General features: G+C 39.6%; 1 protein-coding gene across 1 annotated transcript in view; it reads left to right on the plus strand.

Annotated features, from left to right (window-relative positions):
• Nucleotides 1-48: 48 nt before the first annotated feature.
• Nucleotides 49-13,409, plus strand: part of MDN1 (midasin AAA ATPase 1) — a 106,352-nt gene continuing 92,991 nt past the window's right edge. The window contains exons 1-7 of the mRNA XM_064447631.1: nt 49-324; nt 6,637-6,863; nt 7,480-7,704; nt 9,238-9,345; nt 9,424-9,616; nt 11,559-11,771; nt 13,047-13,178. Coding sequence (XP_064303701.1) covers nt 226-324; nt 6,637-6,863; nt 7,480-7,704; nt 9,238-9,345; nt 9,424-9,616; nt 11,559-11,771; nt 13,047-13,178 — 1,197 coding nt within the window. The 5' untranslated portion in view covers nt 49-225. The remainder of the gene's footprint in view (nt 325-6,636; nt 6,864-7,479; nt 7,705-9,237; nt 9,346-9,423; nt 9,617-11,558; nt 11,772-13,046; nt 13,179-13,409) is intronic.

A 13,409-nucleotide genomic window follows, 5' to 3' on the forward strand; every position in this document is an offset into this window, starting at 1 on the left:
AGTTTAACACTCGAGGGGCGGGCTGAGCGGGGCGGACCGTGCTTCCCTTTTGCCGGCGACGTCGCGGGCGGGTGACGGTGCCGGCGAAGCGGAAGCTGGTGCTGAGCGGCGCCTCTGCCGCGCGCCCCACGTGCCGGCGGCGGTTGGGTGCGTGGCCCCTTCCCGCTGCTCACCTCAGGCGCTGTCCGCGCTCCGGTGCCTCCGCCGGCGGAGGAGGAGGGGGATATGGCGGACCTGCGGTTCCCCCTGGCGGAGCCGCTGCAGCTGGTGGCCCGCAGGAACGAGAAGAGCAGCGCGGAGCTGAGCAGGTTCCTGGCGAAGCAGGTGAGCGGCGGCGCGGGGACCTCCCGCCGGGCGGGCATCGCGGGGAACGCCGGAGAGGGAACGGGACGGGACGTACCGCGGTGCCTGCCTGCCTTCCCCCCACACCCCCCGCGCCGCCATCTCCTCCCGGCATCTTTGTCTGCTGCCCGGCCGCCCCTCCCGCCCCCCGTCCCCGGGCGGCCGCTCTCCGGGAGCAGCTCCCCGCTCGCTCTCTCTCGCTCCTTCTTTCTCTGTGTGCTTGTTGCGGTTTCTTCCCCGCCCCTTTCAGGGCTGTGCGAGTGGAGCCCTGTGAGGTGGGTCCTCTCCTGTCCCCCTGATATCCCTAAGAAAATGGAATTTTTGGATCTGTCCGTTAAAGACACAACAATGAACTATGCGAGCCCGGCAAAACAAGTTGAGACCCAGAGACAGAAGGCTATATCCATGAGGAGAGCTGAGAGACTGATGAAAGCAAACATCCCGTCTCAGAAGCCGCTGAGAACAGGGTGATAAAGTGTATAGTCAAGGAGAACAACAAATTGGGACGTTGATAAGAACTAAAACAAAGTACCCAGTAGGGGAACTACCCTTGTTATAATACTAAAAATCAGGCCCATAGGCCAGGAACCTCTCCCCCTCTAGTAAATCCCTTAATCTATGAGCACGGGTGGTAAATTAAAAGCCAGCTGTACTGTTACCTCCAAGCAAGAAAGAAATTAACCAATTTTTAGCTGAGGCATGTGAATATTAGCTGTGATTGACACATTTAACTGTATAAATGGCTTGTAGTTTCTTGGTGCAGTGTGCTGGCTTTGTGGGTTACCACCGAGCACCAATCTTTGCACAAAAGTGACTTGAATAAAATACTTCCACTCTGTGTGTACTTTGGTGTTTTGCACACCAGGTGAACGAACCCACTTTTTGGGATACACCCGCTCCTGTTGTGCTTGCTAAGGAGGCGGTTTTGCCCCGCAGTTAAAATCTTCAGTGTTGTCCAGCTCCCTTAAGGTGACTCTGAAAGCACGATAGCGAGAGTTAGCAAGCACTGAGACACTACCTAGTCCAGTAGCTGTGGCATGTTACCCTGATGCTATTTGCATGTCTTCATGAATTACCTTAAAAATAGCATGTGGGGTAAAAAGAAAAGAGGACTGAATTTTCTAAGGTTTGCTTCCTTTTCTTAATCACAGTGATGGTGGAAACATGTTCTTGTTTTCACTGGTTTCATTCACACTTTGGCTGCCTTAATTGTGAAAAGCACACCTGCCTTCTAGGAGAGTTGAGGCCTAGCAGGTTTCTGTCTGAAATGCTTGAAGACATGTAATAACAGGATAGCAACACATCAGCTGTCATATTATTAATACTTCTCATAATAGAGCTTATGAAGCCCCTAAGTTGTGTACACACTTTGGGGCTCAAAATCCACATTTCTGTTTGAGTGTCTAGGAAATATCCCAATAGTTTGAACATGAAAAGTCTAAATCCTATTTTTTTTTTTTTTTTTTAGAATATTGGCTTTCAGTCTGAATTACTGTCTCTTGGTTATAATTGGGGAAAGCTTTCATACTGGTAGTCAAGGTTCTCTGTTGGCAGACAGATAGCTTTTTCTTCTATCAGTTACAAATCATAGGATCAAACTAAAATTGACACAAATGTATATTCCTGTATTGGAGAGTTGATGCTAGTTGGTGGGAAGCAGTGATGAAGAGCTGCTATTCAAGAGAAAGAAACAGCTGAGAAATAGAGGTGGGGATGATGCGGATATGTAATGTAGCAGACAGATGGAGCGGTGAACCAGAAGTGAGTCACTGAGATCTGAGACTGGGGAAGAAACTGCCCTTTCTCTTCTGGTAACTGTTTTGAAATATACTTCAGGTTTAAAAGTCTTGCTAGGTGGAAATCATTAAAGAGTGATTTTATAGAGAGTCTGGAACAGCATGTTAATGAACAGTGACGTGTTCTTTTGAAAACTGAATTGCTATTTCCAAGCTTGGAAGCTACAGATCTAGGAGTGTGTTAGGCTTATCTTGCTATGGAACAACTACTAGCTCCAGTCATCATACCTGATTTCCTACCAGTTGCTTTGTATGTAAGTTAGGAAGCATGTGTTCTGGAAATCTAGAGCTCTCTTTACTCTGCAGCTTCACTGCATCTTTCTGGCAATTTATTTCTTCAGTATACCATAACGGAATGGAACATACCCACAACTGCTAAGTAGGGAACAGTCTTTTGAGAATCATAGTGTGGTGAAAGAATCATTCTCAAAACGATTTTGAGAATCATTTATGTGGTGATGGAAGAGCTCGTTCCCTGTGCTTCAGCATGTAATAGAAATAGAGCCTTTTCTGCAGAGTATTTGTATACCATTAACTCTGCAAAGGTATGGGAAATTTCTGTGTTCTTAATGAGGAAAATGGGATGAAAAGCTCTCTAAAGCAGTCTCTGTTTCTTGCCTTTCTCTTTTTTGGATAATTTAAGCAAACTGTCTAAGCAGTAGGGCTCCACAAACTGCTGAAGTGTGCTTTTGGTTCTGTGTGTTACCAAAGGCCTGTTTGAATCGGAACGTTTTGCTGTGTAGAATTCCAAATGCAGATTTTGTGCAAATGCATGTATTTTGGCTCCCGGTGATGGTGTAATTTCAGTAGAGAAGTTCATTAATGTGAAGGTTAAAATGCTAGTAGGAATGAATCTCGAGTGCGAAAATAGCCATGTTTGTTTCTGCCCTTCACATCTGCCACTGTGCATGTATGGAAAGATAGAAGTCAAAAAACCTGACCCTTTTGGATCTTTCGTCTGCTTAGCTTATGGAACCATCTTAAGTGAACTGGAGACCTCAAGCATACACCATTCTGGATCTCCTGTTCTATTCCATTGGTGTTTTAGTTTCGCATCCTTCATTTCACCTTTCATTTTTCTATGTGGGAGTGGAAATTGTTTTAATAATAGCTCCAAGCTCTTATTTATAGCCCTTCAGTCTTAGCATTTGACGTTGAAAAGTGCCTTTATTCCTTTTTCTTTTAATAAATGTAGGAAAAAAAGAGGTGACCTAGCTGTCCTGAATTCACCCAGCTACTCATTGGCTGTCAGAAAAATGTCCTGATGTCCTGGCAACTAAAGCAGACTGTTTTTATCCTAAAATATGACTTCAGCTTTTTATTTGAAAGATTAATTAGGCTTTACATCATGTAGCATTGTAATAAGGGAAGGTATGTTGCACCTTTGCTTCCATCCTGGAGTGCATTCTCGTCTCCTCCTGCTTCTAGTTTTTGAAGAGCTGTGATTTTTGGGAGACAGTATGTTGATAAATATACTGATACATAAGTCAAAGAGAATAGTCTCACTGTCTTTGAAGGAGCGGTCTGTCCAACTCTATCAAATACAATGTGCTGGAGGAGGAGTAGGAAGTTCTACCTTGTTCTGCAGGTAGCTGAAGCTATCTTCTCCTTGTGAGACTGCATTTCCCCCTGCCTTAAGAAGAGTGCAGTCTCATGCTTTACTTCATCTTACTGAACTAGACAGCTGCCAAAAAGCATAGTCCTACTCTCTTTTCTTCTTGCCTGTTCCCAAGGCCAAACCATGCCTTTCTGTTGCTTCTCTTATCCTGAACCTAGTGAGTGTGCTGATGTGGAAAATATGTTCAACTTTCCCACCAAGTGGAAAACTTTGGAAGAAGGATTAATTTGGATAATCTTGCCAAATGGATTGCTGCACAGTCATACAATGGTAGGGCTGCTGCATGAGGGAACAGAGCCAAGGACACGTGTTCCTGTGTTGGAGGCAAAGAAGAATTTCCCATGCATGGCCTGGTTGCCCTCCACCCTTTAAAAATATTCCATTGTTAAATCTGTGGATGGTGTAATGTTCTGTGGAAACACCTGTGAGCCACGATCAGAAATGTGGCCTAGTTGTTCCTTGATGTGATCCCTTCTTCTAGTAATCTTGGGTTTCAGATTAAGCGAGTTCTTAATAAAGATTTCTGTCTTGTGAGCGCTGAGTAAATGTGCCGTGCGGGTTGGGAAGGAAGTGTGTGACATGCTGCTAGGGTAGCAACTGGGATCGTGTTTGACTCCAGGTGTTGCTCCAAGCTGTGCTTCTGTTTCATGTCTCTTTCATCAATAATACATGATGTGTATTTGGAGGGATAGTCTTTTGTGATGGTTTCTTAAAGCAGCTGTTGGGAACTGCGGGCGCAGATTTACTATCCCATATTTGAAGACTAGAATTAAACACTTTCAGATCAGCCTGTCCTTTGCTACTGATTGGAAAGGCTGGCTATTTCACAAAGCCACCTTTAGTTAAAAAACCCCTCTGGCAATACTTTCCTTTCCTGTAAAATTTTTAATTTAGACTCTGAAAGGCTCTGAAATCAAACAGACGGTCTCTTTGTAGAATGAGAATGTTGCCACTGTGATTTTTTTGAACAGTTTTATATGTCCTAAGGGTACTACACACAATGATTAAAAAACTGCTTGCTCTCACAAAATCACTAATGGAATGGATTTGTTGTACAGTAGTCATGTAACTACAGAATTTTACTGAGTCAGTGACATTATTTATTTACTATTTTATTGTTAACTGTTCCTTTTATTTGATATTGAAAGCTCTGGTTAATAAATTGAACACCCTGTTCTGCCTTGTTTGGGTAGCCAAAGATGTAATTGATTTGGAAACTGAAGGTACTTTCTATTTTTTACAGTGAAGTTTGTCTCCAATTCTCCTGAGCCATGCTGCCTTTGAACAGCTCGTCAATCATTTTGCCACTCAAAATCTGATCCCCTGTAATGAACAGTGTCTTGCTTGCTCTGTGATGAATGCAGACCTTCAGTTCCATTTTTAAATTATTTTTGATCCTGCTCTGATAGATGAGGGGAAGATAAACTTATATCGTGTTTCATAAAAATAAACACAAAGGTGTAAGAAACTCCTTGCAATTAATGTGATAGTTTTGATGTTTGTATTGGGTATACTGCAGTTTCCCTGACTTCTGATGTGCTGTTAGGCAATGAGTGTCGTTTCAAATTCAGGAGACCCAAGGAACTTGAAGAAGTATGCGGGTATTCTAAAACAATACGACAGCGGTATAACCTTAGGAGGTCACCCTTTCAAAGGCAATGCATAGGACTGCTGCAGTCTATTTATCTTGTAACAATGAAACCGTCCCATCTGCAGGCCCAGGAGCAGGTTTTACCTGAGTACCAAAAATCTATGAGAAGCAGAAATTGGCTGCACATGTGGCTAAAACAAACGACTACCTGAATCTCAGAATATTTCTATAGGGGTTTAGTAAGTGCTTGTTTTGTTTGGAAAGCTGCCTTGCCTAGCTCTATTTATGACTGTTTGCCAAGAAAGATAAAATTGTCTTGATAGGATAAGGAACCCTTATCCTATCAAGGATAGGGGAGGATCAAGGGAGGGGAGAGCGGAGCATCAAAGTTCAGAGCAAAACCGCTACAGTGCAAATTCATAATACTGATTTTTCACAAATCAATATTACTTATATTGCATTATATGCTAAACATCGCGTAAGCGGAGAGATGCTTGGATAATAACGTGAGCTCAAACACCAGAGAAATTTAAGCATAAGACACAATAAATGGGTTGAAATTAGGAAGGTTGGGGGGATGTGAGGAGGGTGGGGGTGTTTTTTTGGGGTGGTTTTTTTTCCCCCCTCTTTCATAGCACATATGTTTTCCGTCTATTCTAAAGCCTAGATGAGTTTTGCACTAGGGACCATTTTTATATAAAAGTAAGGGGGGAGGAATCTCAACTTCAAAACTGCAGATACACACTGCTTCTTGTCAAGAGCGTTGCTCACTGTAATTGCTAACAGAAATATGGAAATAAGGCTGTGATGATGATTGGTTGAATGCTTTTTTTTTTTTAAAGAGCTGGTGAACATGACGCAACTCAAACTTTTTTTTGAAAACTCAGATTCTTAAAATTTTTGTGGCACTTGTGAGACTGAGCTGTTGAGAATGGGAATTCTATTAACAAAGATGTATTAGTTGTTATAATATTTTTCCCAATTTTTTCTTTAAAAATACTAAAATTATTTGTTTTCTCTTTCAGCTATAAAATATAATTTAGGATTTTGGGACTTTTTTGTAGTTACTGTTTAGTGTATTGTTCTGCATGTCACTCATTCTGTTTCGCAGTTTTTTAAATATGGAGAACTGTGTCAAATAAATATTTCCAATGGGAATTTTGGACACCTTTCTGTTTTTCGAAAGATTTGTTCCTGTCAAATTCACTGTGAATCCTGCATGAATAGTTCTGAAGTTAAAAGTCCAAATAATTTATCATTAAACCTGTTCTTACTTTCCATTCTTCTAGATTTGGACTCAGCAGGATCGGCAATGCATCCTTGATACTTTAGCACAATTATTACTGGACAAAGAATGTACTGTATTAATTGGCCGTCAAGTTCGGCCAATCTTGTTGGATTTGTTGGAAAGAAATGCAGAAGCAATTAAAGCTGGTGGCCAAATGAACCATGATCGGCATGAAAGGCTCTGCGTAGCGATGAGCAAGCTGGTTGCTGACCACCCTGATGTTTTGCCGTGAGTAATGTAATGTCTCTGTGCAGCGTTTGAATATAGGAAGTATATTCTTGTCAGTGCTCACTGATGATGAGAGGTAGTGTTAGAATTTGGATCATCTCCCACAATAACAAATGTGTCTTGAATTGAAAGAATGATTTAGAAAACATGAGTCTAAAACAGCCTATTTAAATTAAATGGTGTTGTAAGATCTAATCTGATTTTCATCTTAATGATCAAAAGAAAAGCCGAACTGGTGGCAGGAAAATTGCTCTCAACCAAAATCCCTGCACTTAAGATTAGACCTGTAGGCCAGTAGAAAACAAAGTCATGTAAGTAGGAGTCAATATTACTTTTTCAGTAAACAAGAACAAAGAGATTTCACCAAAGGCAGTACTGTTTCCCCTTGATAATTAAGTAACGATTTCTAATAAGGTAAAATATCTGTTGTCAGCTGGTTGTTGAGGTGGTTCTCTTTTGTGAGTGTGGACAATGTCAAATGTAGGCCTTAGTTCTCAGTATACTGTCAATTACTGACTCAGGACCTCTGTCTTGACGGTTTTATTAGTGCCTGTTTTCCGTTCCTCTGGCTTAGATGGCTGTGTTCCATCTCTTTGTCTCTCTCTTTCTTCTAAAGATTTGCTCTAAGATATTTTAAGAATACATCACCAGTTTTCCAGAGGCTTTTCTTGGAGAGCTCAGATGCAAACACAGTTCGATATGGACGCAGACGGATGAAGTTACGGGACCTCATGGAGGCAGCCTATAGATTTTTACAAAAGGAGCAGTCAGTTTTCCGGGAATTATGGGACTGGAGTGTGTGTATTCCACTCCTAAGGAGTCATGACACTTTAGTCCGTTGGTAAGTTAAATCGCCCAGATCTTCTCCATTGAAAAGCTGTATCTGTATTTTGATTTATATTTAACAATGTTCACATGCAAGCAGAAAAGAATCTGCAAATAATAACAAAAATCTGTACTGATGGTATTCACCTATGCTTCTTACCTGATCTTTTGAAAGCTGTAGTGATCTATCACAGAGTGAAACTTAGGTTAGCTCTTAGTTGAGCTTAAAGCTGTGTTCTGGAGTACCCTTTCAAATAATTTCAGTTTAGCCAAGTTGGATTCATGGGAGGTGGTGAATTTATCACTTCATCTCTACTGTACGCCTGCTGGTGTATTGCATGCATTGTAGCATGTTATCCTAGAAAAAAGCATAGCTGGACCTAGTCTCACTCCAACTTACATCACAATTATATATTATACTATTCTGCATTGGTGTGCTATTAATGAGTTGGGGTTTTTTTTCTATTGCTTGTATATAGACATCTCAGTCACTGTAAAGCTTGGCTTATTTAAGCTATGCTTCCTAATTGGCCTTTCTGCAGACCTGAAATGTGGTTTTGGTCAGATGTTTTATGTTAGGTGTCTGCCTGCAGGGCGTCAACCTAGTCACATGATCTACCTTATTTATGTGAGGAGTAGTATTGATAGTACCTCTTATTTAAGAAAAGGTCTTCAATAGTCTTCATTTTTTTACAATGTAAATTCAGAATTATGTTAGTAACACATAATTTTAAAATAAGGTGTATAATTTAGGAAGGGTGGGGAGAAGAGCGTTGTCAAATCTGTCAGCCATTTATGAAGCTCTTCAGGATGACATATGCTTAGATAGTCTTAAAAGAAGAAATAGAATTTCTAATTCATTGACTGGAATTGGTTTACCTGTGTTGTGTTAATAATCTTAAGTAATGGAATGAGCTGACTCTTAAATTTTGTCCTGAACCAATCTTCTGGCAACTCTCTTTTTCCTATCCCCCGCCATGCTCATTGAAAGCTTTGTTCCTCAAAGGTAAAAAACAGTGGTATAACAAATGAGAAGTGTTTTATGATTTGTATTAAATGGCCTTTTGTTGTGAGACAGCTTTATGTAGTAATGAATTCAAGGCTTGGGAGCTGTTGGCTTCTGTCTTGAGTTCATTGAGTTAGGGTTACTGTAGAAGTAGCATGAAATAGAAAGTAATTTTGAAAGGGAAATGGCAGGAGGAGAAGAAAAAAAATGAGATTACGAAAATCAGGTTTTCCTCGCCTGATATGTTTACCTTCACATATTTGGGAAAGTACTCTACTGCATTTCTGTTGACCGTTCTGTCCTTCAGAGAAAGGTTAGCTAGCTAGTGTATAAATGATAAGTATGCCATGATAGAACTGCTTTTCTCAGTTCTGAGATTTCTCTACTCTTAAAGAATGTTAAGCATAGCACTAAAGCAATTTCTGTGATGGTAGTTTTCTGCATGTTTTTCCAAACTTCATATTTTGGTTTAAGTTGAAAGCTGTTAGACTAAATTTTGTAAGACTACCTTTTGATATGTTTTGTTCTAAATACAATGTTTAGGTATACTTCAAACTGTCTTGCTCTGGTTACATGCATGAATGATGAACATAAATTATCTTTCCTGAAGAAGATATTCAATCCTGAGGAGCTGATACATTTCAGACTAAAGTAAGTATTTTAAAATCTTGAACACTATTTATTTTTGTTGATGACTTTCAGTTGAGTTAATAAACATGGATTTCATAGGCTGCTGGAAGAATCTCAGCTGCAGAATGTGGAACAAGCCCTTGTTTTGGCCAACCCGGATTCCTTGTTTTGGCAAAAGGAGAAAGAACTGCAATATACACAAGGACATATTGTATCAGGCGACCTCTCTGCAAATGTAGTAGCTGTATGTGGTATTGTGCTGCCTAGACTAAAGCTTGTTTCGGAAGAGCAGGTATGTAACCCAGGGTGAAGTCTGTACCCTTTTTTTTGAATCCCTAAATGCAGTGAACTGACTTCATTTCCTGCTTAAATGTTATTGAGGTACTATGGGTAGTATGTATCTTTAGCTTTCTCAATGTGTGCTGTAAGCTACTGTTGCATAATATAGACACCGCAAAGCAGCTCTGCAGTGGAATGAATTAATGAAAGTGTAATAGTGCTGTTCATTTTATCTTCATGTAACAGTTCTTAAGAACATACTACAAAAGAATATTCAGCCTTAAATAGTATCTCCAGTGCAAGTTAGGGTGATATGCCATAGCTGAGTAAAGCCGGGATCTGGCACAGTTGCTTTTACCTCCACAAAGTAGTTTTTTGTGCTATAGAGACATCTTATAAACAGCCCTTCTCTGAACATACTCTTAGTTCTTCTCTTAAAAGAAAATAAGGCTGCTGCTTACTCTTCTAGAAGGCAGAAAAAGGGGAGAGGAAGTGAGCAAGAACTTACTTTCTCTGCTTGAGTGAAGTGTAATGCAGAGTGTAGTGTGTTATAGTTTTAGGAAGTCCATCAAAGACATCAGTGTTTTTGAGCAAACAGTATTTAACCTTTTTCTCTCTTGAAATGCTGTTCATCTTGAACTGTTCAGGTGGTTCTTTGTAGCAGTAGACAGTATTCTTGACTGTTTTTCTCATTTAGGTAGTTTTAGCTCTTAGCTGAGTATTTCTGTTTAATTCTGTGACACTGATCTACAAAGGAATGGATGAAGACTACTGATGTCCAGAATTTCTTGAGTAGCAGAAGCCAGGAAAGAGGAATTTCCTGTGAAATTCTTCCTCCCCCTCCAACTTCTGTAGTTGAATTTGCTGAATTCTAGCTTTCTTTAATGAGGTTGAGGGTGTGGTTTGAAATTCATTGCAGTGGGGGAAACTGTGGAGCTGTTTAAGGAGGTTCTTACTCCCATGCCAGTGTCATTGCTGCTGCAACTGTGCAGAAGCAAGGCCATGCCATAAACTGGATTGCTGAAAGGATACTCTTTGTCTATGAGGGAGAAAAGAACTTCCCCAGAAGGCGTGCTTTTATTTTTTTAATAGCCACGGGTATTTCACTGATCTGGTATGCAGTGTAGTTCCAGCTGCAGCTGAGGAGGTCTGATGAAGACGTAGGAGTAAACTGAGGGAAAGCAGGGACTCTTAAAAACTAGCATTGTTACCAGAGAAGTACATGAAACGATATCTGAAAAGATCAAACTTAAATACAAGACATGTGTTTCAGTGCAGTACATACTCTGATTTCTTTTCTCTCCGCCTTTTGGCAGGAAAGCACTAATTCTTGTGCCATATACTGCTGTACAAGTGACTGTAGGAGAGGCAAAATATTTGGAGAGTATCTGTAGCATTGATTAATTACCATTCAATGAACTACATTTATTGCATTTTGAATAAAATAAAAACGTTACTGAACGTACCTTTTTTTATGCATGGAGTTTAATGAGTTTTATAACTTGGCCTGTGCAGGAAAAAGTAAATATGACAGTTAATATTCATACTTGCATCATCTGAATCTAACTGCTATTTGATTTGTCCTGTGGTTCAGATCCGTTCTGATGACTTAAATTCACTTACATTGCAAATTGTATGATTGACATGTGTTATGAATGAATAGTTACTATGCCTGTACTGACAACTTAGTGTGAACTACCTTTGGGAACAAATTGTACGTAAAGTTAATAAAGTGTTTCACCTAAATAGGTTTTTGATGAAATCTATTTTAATATCTGTCATTAAATACACCTTTAGAATCCTGTATTTTATTTGATATGTGTTGACAGATCTGCAGGCCAAAATTTTCTAGTTCTTGGGCTCACTTTCCTAAATGTTCTGTGTTATACAACCTGTCAAAAAGAAACAAAAAATATCAATTTCGATGTAGTAACTCGAATTTTATGTTTGAACAGGAACATAATACCGGCCATTTTGTTTTGGTTGAATCTGCCCTCACAAATCTTCAAAACCTTGCTATTGCTGTAGCGTATGGGAGTCCTGTTTTATTGGAAGGACCAATTGGATGTGGAAAAACTTCTTTAATTGAATATTTAGCAGCTGTTACAGGAAGAGTAAAGCCTCCTCATATTTTGAAAGTCCAACTTGGGGATCAAACTGATAGTAAGGTAACTGATGAAGTTGTTTTATGGTTGGATGATGGGACATAATTTTTACTTGAAGCATGGACTTAATTTTCTAAAAAGATAATGTTTAACTTCTTACCCAAAGACCCCACAACCCCCAACTCTGTAGTATTGGTCTTCTATTGATGAGAATAAATAAATGTGAAGAAAAATCACAGTTACGCTTCAGTAGGTTTTTAATTTGGCGCATAATTGTGTGGCATCTGTTTAATTCAAATTATGTTTTATCAGGGTTTTTCTATGTGGAAAAGCCCTATTGATTTTTTAAAATAATTTTTTACTTTTGTTATTAAAAAATGATTCTAGAATGACTCAGGGTGGTGCTGAAGGCTGTATGGGCACTTTTATTTCAGCTTAAGTGAGCTGATGTCAGTTTAATGTGATTCCACTTTTTTGTGTTAAGAGTGAGAGGAAGTAAGATCCTGTGATGTTGAGGACACTTGCACTTACATAATAGTGATCTAGGTCTATCTGTAGAGATAAAACCGGATGTAAAGATACTTTCACATTCTTCTGGTTTTGCATATATAACTTTTGGCCTTGAATTGATTTATGCTGTTTGGCTCAATTTGTATTTAGTTTTCCAAGGTGGTTAGTATCTATGACAGGTGCTGTCTGAAGCTTCTTATTAGCATGCATAAGCACCTCCTTTACTTGCATAGAACAGCTGATTTCACCATCTCACAACTATTCTTTGCAAGAGTATCTTTTCATGTACGTGAGTAAGACCACCATATTAAGAAAAAGTGATAAGTTCAAGGTACAAAATATGCAGTAGTGAAATGATAAACTTATTTATTTAAGGAATGCTTAAATGTGGAATTTACAACTTTGTGGAGAAGCAACATTTAACTGGTTTTGTATCTTTGAATAACTTGCATTACAATTCCTCTTACTAGGTTAGTCGCAGACTTCTCAGATATGTAAAACAGAGTTCAGTGCAACCCTAGACAGTTTTATATGTTATACTGTTGATTATTTGTTAATTATGGTGGCACAGCTCTGTAAATTCACTTCCGATTACCTGGTTCATTTTAATGACTATGTTTCAGTGAGATTATCATGGGTGCAGAGGGGTGAAACTTTTTTTTCTTAATTAAAACAAGTGTAATGCTTACCAGATGGATTGCTTAGTAATGTGGAAGCTAAGCAAGTGTTACTTACACACCAACTTCAGTCATTTTTGTGAGTTTTTACTCTGAGTTTTTAAGGGATGTAATGAACAGGTTTCTAATTTACTGATTGTTTCTGTCATAGACGCTGCTTGGTATGTATCGTTGTACAGATGTACCAGGGGAGTTTGTATGGCAACCTGGAACCTTGACACAAGCTGTTACCAAAGGTCATTGGATACTTCTGGAGGATATTGATTATGCTCCTCTGGATGTGGTATGTAGATTCATGTTCAATGTAAAGTACTGGTCTTAAGGCCCATACTAGCAATTTTTGGAGTCTAATCACCGTGAGTTCTGCAGCAGCATGCTAAAATACTGCCCCTTTAAAAAGGGTTAGAAAGATTTAAGTTGTGTGTCTTGGTTCGCATATTAGCACATTGCATTCGTTTTTGTTGTTGGTTTAGAGTAGCCATGATGCTGCCACTGGTGCCAGATTTCACTCTGA

Source organism: Phalacrocorax carbo, chromosome 3 (assembly GCF_963921805.1).
Source record: "Phalacrocorax carbo chromosome 3, bPhaCar2.1, whole genome shotgun sequence".
Lineage (NCBI taxonomy): Eukaryota > Metazoa > Chordata > Aves > Suliformes > Phalacrocoracidae > Phalacrocorax > Phalacrocorax carbo.